The sequence below is a fragment of the Orcinus orca genome, chromosome 15 (genome assembly GCF_937001465.1).
Source record: "Orcinus orca chromosome 15, mOrcOrc1.1, whole genome shotgun sequence".
Classification (NCBI taxonomy): Eukaryota; Metazoa; Chordata; class Mammalia; order Artiodactyla; family Delphinidae; genus Orcinus; species Orcinus orca.
In genome coordinates, this window is record NC_064573.1 from 68,442,162 (window position 1) to 68,454,843 (window position 12,682).

The 12,682-nt window shown below is 57.9% G+C and overlaps 1 protein-coding gene across 3 annotated transcripts in view; it reads left to right on the forward strand.

Annotated features, from left to right (window-relative positions):
• The window catches only part of TTC28 (tetratricopeptide repeat domain 28), a 590,731-nt gene that overhangs the window by 548,718 nt on the left and 29,331 nt on the right, over positions 1–12,682 (forward strand). For all 3 annotated transcript variants that reach the window (XM_004283800.4, XM_033412749.2, XM_033412750.2), the window contains one exon: positions 3,501–3,641. In XM_004283800.4, the coding sequence (XP_004283848.1) occupies positions 3,501–3,641 (141 nt within the window). The remainder of the gene's footprint in view (positions 1–3,500; positions 3,642–12,682) is intronic.

Below are 12,682 nucleotides of genomic sequence, written 5' to 3' on the forward strand. Positions count from 1 at the left end.
CAAACAGCCCCCACTGGGCTCGACCCCGGGCCTTCAGGGCTGCTTCTGAGTAGGTGCTGGTAATAGCCACCTGACTTTCTCCTTCCCGTGTAATTGGCATTCGCCAGTCTGGGCCAGTTGACTGTCTCTCAGACAGCAGCCCTGAGCCCACTATGCCCTGCTTAGAGGCCTGGACTGACAGCTCTCTACTGCCTTCCAAGTTCAAGGCCTTCTACCACTCTCTCCTTCCTCTCTGCCACTCTTTCCCTCTCCTCCAGCTCACCTGGGCTATTCCCTGGGCCCCAGAGAGTCCCCACACTGTCTTATCTCCACACCTCCTCATACTGTTCCATCCCTCCACTCCCAGCCACCATCCCAGCCTCTACCTGTCAAAGTTGTATCCTTCAGATGCCGCTCAGATGCAGCTAATTCCAGGAAAGCTCTTATGCCCTCCCTCTCTTGGCTATAGGCTGATACCCTCCTGCCTCCTTCTTAACCCACCTTAGCCAGTAGCCACTAGTCATACAGGTTGGTATGTGCCTTGAAGGCAGGCGTAGTGAGACTCTCTTGTTTGGCCTTTGTGGTTCTTGCACGTAGGTCCCACTCAGTAATCCTTGCTGGATCAAAGTGAATGGCATCAGACTAGCTGATATGCCATCTCTAGAAAGTCTCTCAGAGAAATGAGGGGCCTGTGATTGTGATATGGCGACCGTTGATGGCAAGACACTCGGGCTCCCTGCTGTATAGATGAGTCTTGTTTTGTAAATGGGAGATTCCCTTATCTTTGACATCACCTGTTTGTTTTTCCCTTCAGTGTTAATACTCTGAAGGGTCAGGAAATAGGAAACAACCCCATTAAGTATGAGATTCTGAGGGCTCAGTCCGCAGCTGACAGCACAAGCGGAGCTGCAAGATTATGGAGGCCGATACCGGTTCCAGCCAATTCTTCTCGCCTTTGCAAAGCACCGAATGACAGGCAGATTTCTCAGCTCCAAGCAGGCCGTCGCGTTCAGATGATAAATGTGTCCCTGGACAGAAGAGCTTGTTGAGTGATATTTACCAGCGTCTCTGTGAAGGGCCCTCAGCTCCCAAGGGAGCATTTTAAGCCTTCAGCTGCTCACCCTGTCGACTGACGCCCGTGGGGTGGCAAGAGGAATAAAACCTTGCTCCTGCTCTCCAACAGGTTGGAAGCCATGGTGATTTGTTTAGGTGCTCGGAAGTTTCCTGTATTCAATCCCTTCCTTCCCCTAGTCAAACCCCACACTTAGAGCCTTAGAGGGGGAGGGGCGGGGAGGTCAGGTCTGGCTCTACCACTTAGTGCTCCTTGGCCAAGTTCCTCAGCTTTTCCAGACCTCCGTCTCCTCAGAAATAAAATGGAGATGACGAGAACTGCCTCACAGGCTTGTTGGACAGATAGGATTAAATCTGTGTAAAAATACTTTGCATGTTATAAAATGCTCTCCAGTATAGGCATTCGTTCAGCAGTTCCTCTTTGCGTACCTGCTGTATGCTGGGCACTGTGCTGGGTTTGAAGGGTCATGTCCGGATTGTGTGGCTGGGAAGAAAGGCAGGCTAATGCCTTTACCAGCCATCGGTGTGGTTCTGGCACGAAGGACAGCAACTGGCTCCGAAATCATACCTCTCTGCCGCCCTTGAAGACTGCCCCAGTCCTGATGCTTCTCTGGGGCTCCGGCTCCTGAGATCCTCTCCCAGTGATGGGACGTTTGCGTGACCTTCTGCAAGGAGCACGGCTGAGTCGGAATCTGGTGCCTGATGCCAGGTTCTCCAGAGGAACAGATAGGGCACGTGCGTGCACAGACACACAGACACATGCATGGAAGTTTATTGTGAGGAATTGGCTCACACCGTTATGAGGTCTGAGAAGTCCCAGATCTGTCGTGGGCGAGCTGGACACGCAGGAGAGCCGGTGATGTAAGTTCCAATCTGTCCACATCTGAAGGGGAAGGAGACCCGTGTCCCAGCTCAAAGGCAGGTAGGCAGGCAGGGAGAGCTCTCTTACTCCTCCTTTTTGTTCTGTTCAGGCCCTCAGTGGATAGAATGGGGCCCACCCACATGGGGAGGGCAGTTTGCTTTCCTCAGTCTACTGGTTCCAATGTTAATCTCTCAGAAACACCCTCACAGCCACACCTAGGATAATGTTTCATCAAATGTCTGGGCACCGCAGGGCCCAGTCAAGTTGACACATAAAATGGACATCTCACCAGGGTTGACGTTCACTTAGAGCCTGCAGGTTTACTGAGCAGCTTCACACGCTGCGTCTCATTTGACTCTGTGACGACCCGGTGAGGGGGTCATTCCCCTTCTCTGTCCTGTAATCCTGATGCCACGGGCTCACCAGCCTAGCCATTTGGCAGGCCACGCTCACCTGGGCCAAACCCAAATCTCAAGGTGCCAAGCCTTTTCCCTCTGGGCAGCAGGAAGTCTGTTCCTTTCCAGATCCCACTTCTCCAGCATGTGAGTGGCTTACGTGGCTGGTCTGTGCGTCTGTCCTCTGCCTCCAGTGCCCTGGCTCTCTCCACTCTTCCCCTCTGCTCCTTAGGCAGCAGGAGACTTTAAACAAAGTTGCCACGTGGGTTGGGTGTCGTCTGTGGGCCAGACATCACTCAGCATTTCCACAAAGTCTGCATGTAATCAGGATGCTGAAGGAAGACGGGGCTCCACGTAGAGGTCTGCCCTCGCTGAGCCTCAGCCTCGGTGGACTGGGACACGGTGAGGACCGGCGGAGGCCAGAGCCCCCTCGGACACCTTTGTGACCATGTCATCACGTCTGTCTTGGCCTCGCAGGGCCACAGGGCACAGCTTTTACGTTTAATATGCCCTTTGTTATTTTAATCATACTGATGAATCAGGGCACTTCTGGGTACTTCTATTTATTTAAAATCCATTGTGAGATGTTCTTTTACAGTCTGTCACGGGGGAAATATGAATTTATTAATTCAAAAATTATAACACCCTCATGCTGAGCTTGGAAATGGGCTCCAGTCAGCAACGTTTCTCAAGCCTACATTTCAAAGTCCCCCTCTGCCTGGCATTGCAGCCACTCGTGTGCATGTTTGTCTCCTCGTCTGGAAGAATGCCTTTGGGGGCTGTGTGTGCCCCCACCTGGCATGGTGCCTGGCACAGGTAGGTGCTTAATTACTGGTTCTGGGCTGGAATGGACTGGGGCTCCTGCCACTCAGCACACTCACCCAAGCTCTGCACTGGCGGAGCTCCCGGCTGGCAGTCAGGACACAACAAATGATGGTTGAGCACCCGGTCTGTGTCGGGCACATGCTGGATGCATGGAGTGCAGCCTGGGTGCCGGCCCAGCCCTTTCCTGCAGCGGGTTCACAGGGGATGCAGCCAGCGGAGTGCGACACGAGTGGGCAGGGCGTAGGCTGAGGGGAGCAGGAAGGGACTCAGGAGGTGCCGTGCGGGGCCGCGCTGGGTGCTGAACTGACGGGGCCTCGGAGCAGGCTTGCAGCAGTGCTCAGCGCCCTTTCTCTGCCGTTTCCCCACAGGGCCTGTGCCAGCAGTGAGACAGAGAGTGAAGCCGGAGACATCATGGACCAGCAGTTTGAGGAGATGAACAACAGGCTCAACTCGGTCACCGACCCCACTGGCTTTCTTCGGATGGTTCGCCGCAACAACCTCTTTAACAGGTATGTGTGGCCCTGCCTCCTGGGCTGGCACCAGGCAGGGCGGCCCGGCAGTGTGAATAGCGTGCTTTCGGGGGATGCTCCTTCTGGCTGCTTGGGCTTCTGGCTGGGATGTGAGTCTGCAGGAGCGAGCGTGGTACTCCCGGGCCCCCGCTCCCCGGGGCCTGGGCGTCACAGCAGCCCCTCCGGGTGAGGGGAGGAAGCGGTAGCGGGCTTGATGTGACAGTCCGCCTTGGCTGGGACGGGAGGCCCAGGGGACAGTCAGCCGCTTCTTCCCGTGACCTCGGAGCTGATTTCCCAGACACCAGGCAGAAGCCACACAGAGTGGCTTCACATACTTCTTTGCCAGCTTTTGCCAGTAACTCACGGCCAGGCCCCTGTGTTGACCTTCCTGGCCTGAGACTGAGGGAGGCCCGGAAGAGTGGATGTCAGCATTGCTGGAGGGAGAGCCCGTCCAGACCCAGGCCCCATCTCCCCGTTACTTGACCAGATAGACCTCAGCGGCTCCGAGATGGGTCAGGGTTGAAATTGCCACCCAGCACACCCCTGCGCCTTTTCACCAGGGGTGAAAGCTGCGTCCAGATAAACAGGGGCAGGCGGTTGGGGTTGAGGGGCACCTGTCCCGCTGTCATTTGGTTGCCTGGCAACAACCTGGGAGTCACATTTGGAGAGACCTTTCTAGAAAGACATCCCAGACTCTCTGAGGTCCCTGCCTTTGAAGGGCAGCAGGTTGAGCTGGGCACCCAGGAGGGAGTGACTGTGCTCTGGGTGGAGGTGGCCTCTGCCGGGCTGCCCTGTGTGGGGGGCATTGTGTGTCCCGTCTGCTCCTACTCCAGGCCCTGGTTTCCTCTCATTATTGTGCTGTCACGGTGACAAACGTGTGTTTACTTCCCAGGGGCGATCCGAATGGGACGGGAGCCAGGAGCTGGGGCTGTAGGAAGTGGCAACTTGGTTGAAAGGACGCCAGAACCTCAGTCTGGTTCACCCCCAGCTTCCTCTTCGGCCCTGCCCCCTTTGCAGGTGTCCCTCGTAGCTTTAATTTTGTGGAGGGACAGGACCAGGTGCGGGGAGGCGGGTTGGGCCTGGTTCCGCCCTCTGCCGCTGCTCCTTGGCCTCTGAGGCAGGTGATTCTCGACTCTGCCTGGTGCTGTGATCCATGGTTGTGAACTAGGGCGCGAAGAGCTTGGGGCTCAGGTCTGGCCTTGCCGCGTCCAGCTGTGGGACCCTATGCAGGTGACTTCACCACTGTCAGCCTGTTTCCTCGTTGCTGAAGTGGGAACAAGCTTCCTACTTTTCAGCGTTCCCTTAACATGGGAATTGAGGAGTTAATGTACGAACAACACATGACAGGCTTCCTAACGCACATGTACTCGTGCTGACTTTCTACTGTTTTAGGTGTGAAGGACAGTAATAAACTTGGATTCTTATGATAATGTGGGTGGATAAACTTTAGAAGGGATGAAATTTGTATGTACCTGTGGAACAGGTGTTGACCACCGTGGGTTGCAGCCTCACCCGCCCTTTCTTTTCCTGTCCCACCTCATGTCCTTTGCTTGCAAGAGAGAGAGAGCCAGCGGCAGGCCGTCAGGCATCCATGGCCAGCCTGATCACAGGCGTGCCTGCGGCCAGGAGCCCCTCCTCCAGGGCCTCGGGTGCTAAGGCAAGAAAGGGGTCAAACCAGGTGTACCCGGGATCCTAGCTTATCACCCCTGGATGGCAGGTGGTGTGAATTTTGGATCATGGAGTTGCTTGCTTTGGGAAAATGTTTGTTGTCTTTCTGAGCAGCTCTGGGGTAGGTCCAGTGAGCACAATACCATGGATTAGTTCATTGGTTCATTTAAACAATGCGGTCTGTGCCCAGGGCCAGGCTGAGGACTGGGCCAGCCCTGAGGCTGGGAGGGGGCAGCAAGGCCTGCAGCACGGGAGCCTGGGCCTCGCTGCCTGGCTGCTCTGTGCCCAGCTCCCTCATCAGGGCCTGACCTGCTCGAAGCCTCAGGCCTGCCCTCAGGAAAACAAAGGGGTTAGAAGTGGTCTCTGCACACCTTTCCAATCCTGACCTTCTAGAGACTTCTGAGGGCAGATCAGATGAGGGGAAACAGGCTGCATTCTTTCAGCTTCAGTGCAGGGAGCCAAAGGCCTAGGACAGTTGCCATGCTGTGTGCTCTCTGCTGTTTCCCGACAAGCCCAGGAAGAGAGGTCTCTGGCCTCCATCCTTCCAAGTGACCCACATAGGCCAGGGTATCCTTGTCAGTTAGGATGGTGTGGGCCCTTGCAAACTTCCAGCCCATCCTCGAGTCTTGCAGCTGAGGGGCACGCACAGGCTGGGTGGGTGGAGACCTGCCCCCGCAGCAGGTGCAAAGCTGTGTTTCAGGTCCCACCTCCCAGCTGCCCTGCCGGCCTGTGTGCTTCCCTGCCCTGCATGGGGTCCCAGGCAGGCCTTTCTTGCTGCCCCTTCGTGACCAGGAGGTGGGCTGGTTTGTCACTGGCTGGGACGGCAGAGCGCTTGTCCCTGGAGCCCACAGAGTGAAGTGGAAGCAGCCGTGTGCGTAGCAGCACCAGCTCCCCTCTGCAGGGCCCTCCAGCCCCGTGATTCATGGGCTGCTTGGCTCTTTTGTTCCAGGCAGTTTGCTGGACTGGTTTGGCAATGAGGCTGCTGCAGCAGAGGCAAGTCAAATGAGACTTGGCCTTAGAATTCTCTTTCTCCCCCTCTTCCTCTCTCTTTCTCTCCCCACACTGCACAGCTAGCTTGGTCTTTGTTCTTGAGGTCTCCACAGCCACTATTTTTCTTCTTGCCTGTGCACTTTGGCAGAAAACACAGTTGCATGTCGAGCCCAGGGCAGGCACTGCTAGTGAGGAAATGAGCAGTCTTCTCTCGTTTAGCACCTGACCCTGGGGGCCCCCACTGGGCAAAGCAGCAGCCCCCAGAGAGGGCTCTAGCCCTCATCCTGCAGAATGCTTGGGAAGTTATGCTGAGGGCTGGAAGGCCAGTGCGTGCGTGTGTGCGTGTGTGTCTGAACCTGGGGGCAGTCAGCAGATCACATTTGCTGCAGAAAAGAGGAAGAGGAGCAGGACAGGCTTTCAGCTGCACCTGGATTCTGGGTCCTAGGGCTGTGCCTTGGCATTGCAGGTGCGCCCAGCCAGGATCAATTAGGACCAGAATCCCAGAGAAATGTTCTGACTTCTGTTGCTACCACTGGTGCAACATGCGTGCTAGGTCTTTACTTTTTCACTTTATGGCAGTATGTGTGATATGGTGCAGACAGGGGCTTTCCTGTTGCCCAGACATCAGTGGCTACAGCCAAAGCGGAGGGCAACGAAGTGTCAGGGCTCCCCATTCTAGAGAGGGGGCCAGAGCCCTCCCTCAGCTTTGCAGCTTCCAGCTAGCACCCCAGCCACACACACCCCCAAAAGAAGACCAGGTGGGCGAATCGGCAAGTGAGCCTCCTTGGCCTGGTCGGGGTCCTCCAAGAGAGTCAGTGACCAAGACTGGGGGTCCTGCAGGAAGAGAAGGAGGCACCACCATCCTGTGGGACCAAAGAGAGGGGCCGCCATGGTGTGGTCTGGGTGCCCACGCCTAGTGTGGCACAGAGGCGTGCCTTCCCAATGGGCGAGTCACATGGGCTCAGCGACAGAGCGAGCATTAGGATCTGTGTCTGGCCATGTCCCAAGACAGTGCTCTAGCTCCCAGATCCCCGCCCATCTAATGCTCCTGCCAGGTGATCACTCAGCCTTTGCTTGCACTCCTCCAGTGAGAGGGAGCTCACCACCTCCCGAGGCGGTGCGTTCTGTCTTTGGACGACACTGACTAATACAGCCCTGGGGTTCTTGATAAACGAGTGAGTGAGACTCCACAGGTTTGTGGGGGGACATGCTTGGACCCACAAATCACCCATGGGTGCAAGGCCCTTTGGAAACGGGGTTTCTGTGTTAGCATCAGCTGGGCAGGCCACCACACACAGGGTCCTCTTCTCTCCATCCCTGAGCACATAAGCCCCTCCCCCCATGACTGCCCAGCTTGGGCCCTGAATGGGGTCAGCAGGCAAAGCCTGTGCAAGGCTGGCCTGGGCATCAGGTTTTTCCAAGGCAACCATCCCCAGGCTTGGCCATGGAGCCTCATGCACATTGCAGCAAAGAGCAGAGTGGGCAGCGGCTGTGGTTTCTGCAGAAGGGCAGTCCCAGGCCCCTTGGTGGTACGTGTGTCACAGCCCTTGACCACCATTCCCAGGAGAGCCCAAGAGCAAGAGAAGAGAAGCCTCGTGCAGCCCAGATTTGTCCCTGGGCTTGAGAGGAGTTGGTGTCACTGGAAGAGCAGGGGTCTCTGCCTGAGCCCACCTCCCGAGGAGGGACCAGAGCAGTGAACCAGGTGCTTGGTGATTAGGTAGGTGAGCAAGCAGAAAGCACCGACAGCTTTTTGAATAAGTACTTAAAATGCAGTACTTAACAGCCTTCATCTCCCCGAGGAGACAGCCCTTCATGTGAGGATGTTCATGGCAGAGAGTCACTGAATGCTATCAGAGTCCTTTTTTTTTTTTTAATTGAATCGAGGCATCTCTGGCTGCTTGAATATAATGGATTTGCCAATTAATCTTTCCACTGGTACCTTAAAACCCAGGTACTTGTTCAAATCTCAGGCCGGCCCCTGTGCCCTCAGAAGATGCAGTTCAGAGCCCCGGAGGGGATTTTGGAGCATCCAGGTCAGGGCTGGGGGTGGGCAGGAAGGAACCCAAGTGGTTTCACAGGCAGCAGGTGCCCATGGAACAGGAGCTCGGCTCTGTCTGCCAGGGCTGCTCCCAGCTCCTTGGCTGTGAGGCAGGAGGCCCCCCTGAGAAAGGTGGGGGGCTCTCGAGGAGTAGAGGCAGGATCCCCCCCAGGCCCGGGACCCTGCTGCTGTGAGCACAGAGAGGAAGCCTCCTGAACTGGCCACTGGAAAGTGAAAACATGTGATAAAGGCCTCAGAGAAGGTGAGGAGCCAGGTGCCTGGGCAAAGCGGCCGCACTTAGAACGAGCTCAGCGCTGTGACGGGAGGCCTCCTCTTTCTCCTGGCCCTGCGCAGCCTGACCTGGGTGCGCCCCGCGCAGACGGCCTGGAGTAAAGCGCTCAGTGCAGCGTCTGCCATCCTGGGTGACGGGGCACTCCAGACGAGGGTTCAGGGCCTGAGGCTGTGGCAGCACTGGGCCTTGGACTCCCCAGCCCCCTGCTGCCTGACTGCATTGCCAGCAGGGCCCTGCCCATGACCTGGGTCTTAGGTGAGATGCTTAACCTAGAGTCTCTGTTTACTGAGCTGTGACAGTGGAGGTGTGGGGGGTGCGGGTGAGACCTGCCTGGTGGGAGGATTCCAGTGATGGCCACGGGTCAGCCTGGCCTGGCCCACCCCAGAAGAGGCCCCCTGTCCCATGGTTCTCTCCTGTCCTCTCCCTCCAGTTGCCCTAAAGATGCCAGACGTGCCCCGGTGAGTGCTCCTGGCTCAGCTCACTCTGCAGCCCTGTCAGATGGGAAGGACCCCAGTGCCTGGCAGGGAATTGAGCACAGAGGGGAGGACACGGGAAAGGTGGGAAAGGAGAAGACCCTCCAAGGCACAGGAGGGAAGCCTGCGAGGCAGGCATCCCCGCTTCGCAGCACCTGGAAGAGCAAAGCGGGCTCCTCGGTCAGCTCGCCTGTCATGCTTTCATGAAACGCCCCTTTCCTCTCTGCTCCCCTGTATTCTGCCTGGTCCCTGCCCCTCCTCAGACAAGGGAGGCCTGTTCGCAGTCCTGCCTCTGGGTGGAAGTGTGTGCGGAGCCCTGGGAAGTCCTTGCGAATCTCTGGGATGCACCAAGCTTAGGTTTGGGCTCCTCCCTCTGTGCCGAGAGACAGGCGGGACGGGCGGGATCTCTGGGCCAGGCTGGCTGCCACCATCCCTGGGGTCTTCAGCCTGGGTGGGGCCCCTCCCTTAGTCTCACCTGAGGGGGGCTGAACCCCTGCTCCCCCATGTCCGCTGCTCTCCTCGCTCTCCATCTTTGACTGTGAAAGCTGAGAAACCAGTGTGTGTGTTGGGGTGGGTCCCCCCCGATACACTGACTCTGCACGTGACCTCACTCCCCTCCTCAGCAGACAGGGCAACCAGCTTGTGCTGAGTGCGGCAGTTCGGGCTGAGACTTCCAAGCACACATCCCCCAGGTGTCCCACGGCCTCCCCGGACGCCCGGTAGGCACACGCCTGCCCCAGACAGGGGCCTCGGCGTGGGGCGCATCAGCGTGTGAGCCCGAGCGAGTCCCAGCGCACAGGGTCTTCTGCAGGCCCAGGCAGTTATAAATCCCCCTGCCTGGGGAATAGACCTCTTCATCCCTGCAGGGAGATTCATGAGCCGAAAGTGCTACCCAGACCACCTGGCTTTTGTCATCATTCCGGAGACATAAACTACCCCGATGCCTCTGCCCTGCCCGGGAGCGCTCCACATATCACCTCGTAGCTCTGCGTCCTGCTGGTGCAGAGACCAGGCGGCTCCCCCCTTGCCTGCCTGCCTCCGGTCTCCCTGGATGCGTGCTTAGTCCCTCCGTTTCCCATTACCACACAGATGGCCGAGCCGCAGAGAAAACGAATATTTCTCCAGAAGTAGATTAATAAGCATCATCTGAGGAATGAGCTGGTAAAGACCACGATGTGGTGTGAGAAAATCCTCTCTGCTGAGAGCTGGACTGTCAATTAGCCCGATGGGATCCCTGGCAATAAATGGAGGCCTCAAGGAAAGCGAGCCAGCGGCCCCTGCTGGAGCCGCGTGGCGGAGCAGCTGGGAGTCCCGGGAGCCGGGCCCTCCTTCCTGCTCCCACGAAATCTGGGAGAGGCCGCCCGCTGTCAACGTCACCTTTGTGGACCCAGCAGCAGGGAGGGCAGGGATCGGAGGCAAGTGTAGGTTGCTCAGTGTGTCCTGAATGCTGGGAGGACACAATAAAACCCCTCCCTCCCCGGCAGGTGGGAGGCTTGACCCTGCCCTGGCCAGCAACCTCGTCCAGGCTCTTGGCCTCTCTGATCTGTAGAAGAGGAACCTCCCCACCTCCTAGGGTCCTGAGAGCGATATGTGGGTGTGGCAGGCTTGGCAGGAGCCTGAGTAGGGGCGCAGCCCCTCCTGCGGCTCACCCTCTTGCCACAGGGAAACGTTTCCACCCTGTCAAAGCACCATCCTCTCATCTGCGTCCAGATTGCCCAGGCAGAGAGAAGTCAGCCAGGCTGAAAGGGTCCGCAGAAGTCAGAGCAGTGCCATCGCCGAGGCCCCACCCCGTGGCCGTGCTTCCGCAGTGTGACGGATGCACTGGGCCGTGGCGACAACGCCAGGAGGAGGACAGCAGGGAGCGGACCATCCCACACATCCGCTCACACCTGTCACCCACTCGGGCCCGGGGTTCAGAGCCCAGGGGGCCGTGGCCGCTTGGCTGTGACTCTGAATCCCGACCACGGGGACGTGCATTGGCGACGCTGACTTTCCAGATCGCAGCGCCGGAGGGCTGTGCTCACGCCCTGCCGCCAACACGGGCAAGTTCAGGGAAGGCTCTAGGGCTGTGGCCAGCAGAGCAGTTAAAAGAGCCACCGCAGTTTTGATGGCTTCCTAGAGTGAGTAGATTTTTAATTTTTTAAAACTAGAAGAGACCTGCAAGGCATTTAGTGTACCCCTTTCGTTTTACAAGCAAGGAAAAGTGGGGAGCACAGAAGTGACATGCCTTGGCAGAGTCACACGGCGGCAGCTGTGTTGTCCGGGAACGTCCCCCCGGCTCAGGGAAGGAGCTTAACCGCTCGGCTCCTCTGAAATATGGCACACCTTTGTGCAGATCTCCGGGCAGGCGCACCCCTATGAGAGCCGCTGTAGGTCACTGTGAATGTTGCAGCAAAAGCAGAAGCAACACACACAGGGAGCTTGTTGATTGCAGTCTGTCCAAGGCAGCTCTGTGGAGGTGAGGAAACCACTGCTCGCTACTGTGACCCTGGTGGGTCCTAGCCTGAGACCCAGCCCACCCCCCAGCCCCCAGAAGCGTACAGATGCCCAGAGAGAGTGTCCCTGGAAACTTCCACCAAGCAACACGTGCAGCGACCGGCCGTGTGTTTACCAGCCCTGACCAAGGACATGGACTGGCTTCCCACCTGAACTGGCCGGGGGTGAGGGCACTGAGTCCCAGCCTGGTCCCAGCCGTGGAGACCAGCAGGAGGCCTTCCTCTGATGAGCCCTGCAAGGAATCGGCTTGGGGGAGGAGCTTCCTGTTCAGGCAGGCCTGGTGCTGAAGGGGCTGGGCCAGCCGCCCTGCCGCCTCACCTCCCCAGCTCTCCAGCCCGCAGCCCCACCCTCCATACATTTGCCCCCAACACTCTGCCCCAAGCACCCCAGTGCTCCGTTCCCAACACTGGTGCCTCCCTCTGCGCTGTTCCCTGGGCTTGGAACAGCCTTCCCCCTCCTTGTGCACAGGCAGTCTAACTCCAGATCGTCCCCTGTGCCCACAGCAAATGGTCCTCTCCCAGAAAGCCCTCCCTCGGCTCTGCCTGACCAGCAGCTAGTGAGGGTCTTATGCCCCGGACCTCTGCTGGCGCTCTTCCCTTCCCTACATACAGCCCGGTGCCAGGACCCATGGGTCAGCCCCTCTGTGGACCCCCGTGCGGGGTAGTGATGCGTGTGGAGTGGGTTAGCATTGTTGGGCCCCTTTAGATGCCTCTGGCACTTCGTGGGTTCAATAAAAAGGCACCCCAGCCCACTCCCACCCTCCTGCCCAGGGCTTCTCACTCATCGTCCCATCAGCTGAGACTCCCAACACCTTTCAAGTTCTGGATGCTTTGCAGCCATCCTCCCCTATCTGACACTCTCTGCAGTGTTTTCCCTTTTGGAGATGCAAAAAGTGAGGCCCAGAGGGCGAGAGACTTGCCCCAGGCTGGGACCCGTGCCCACAGGTCTGTCCATCGCACAGCTCCCCACCCCCTCCTGCCTTCCCTGTGCAGCTTGGTCATGCTGGTCTCCTTGTACCAGGGGAGCTCGGGATGTGGAGCTGGGTCTCTGTCTCCAGTAGGAGCTATTTCATTTAGGGCCTTGG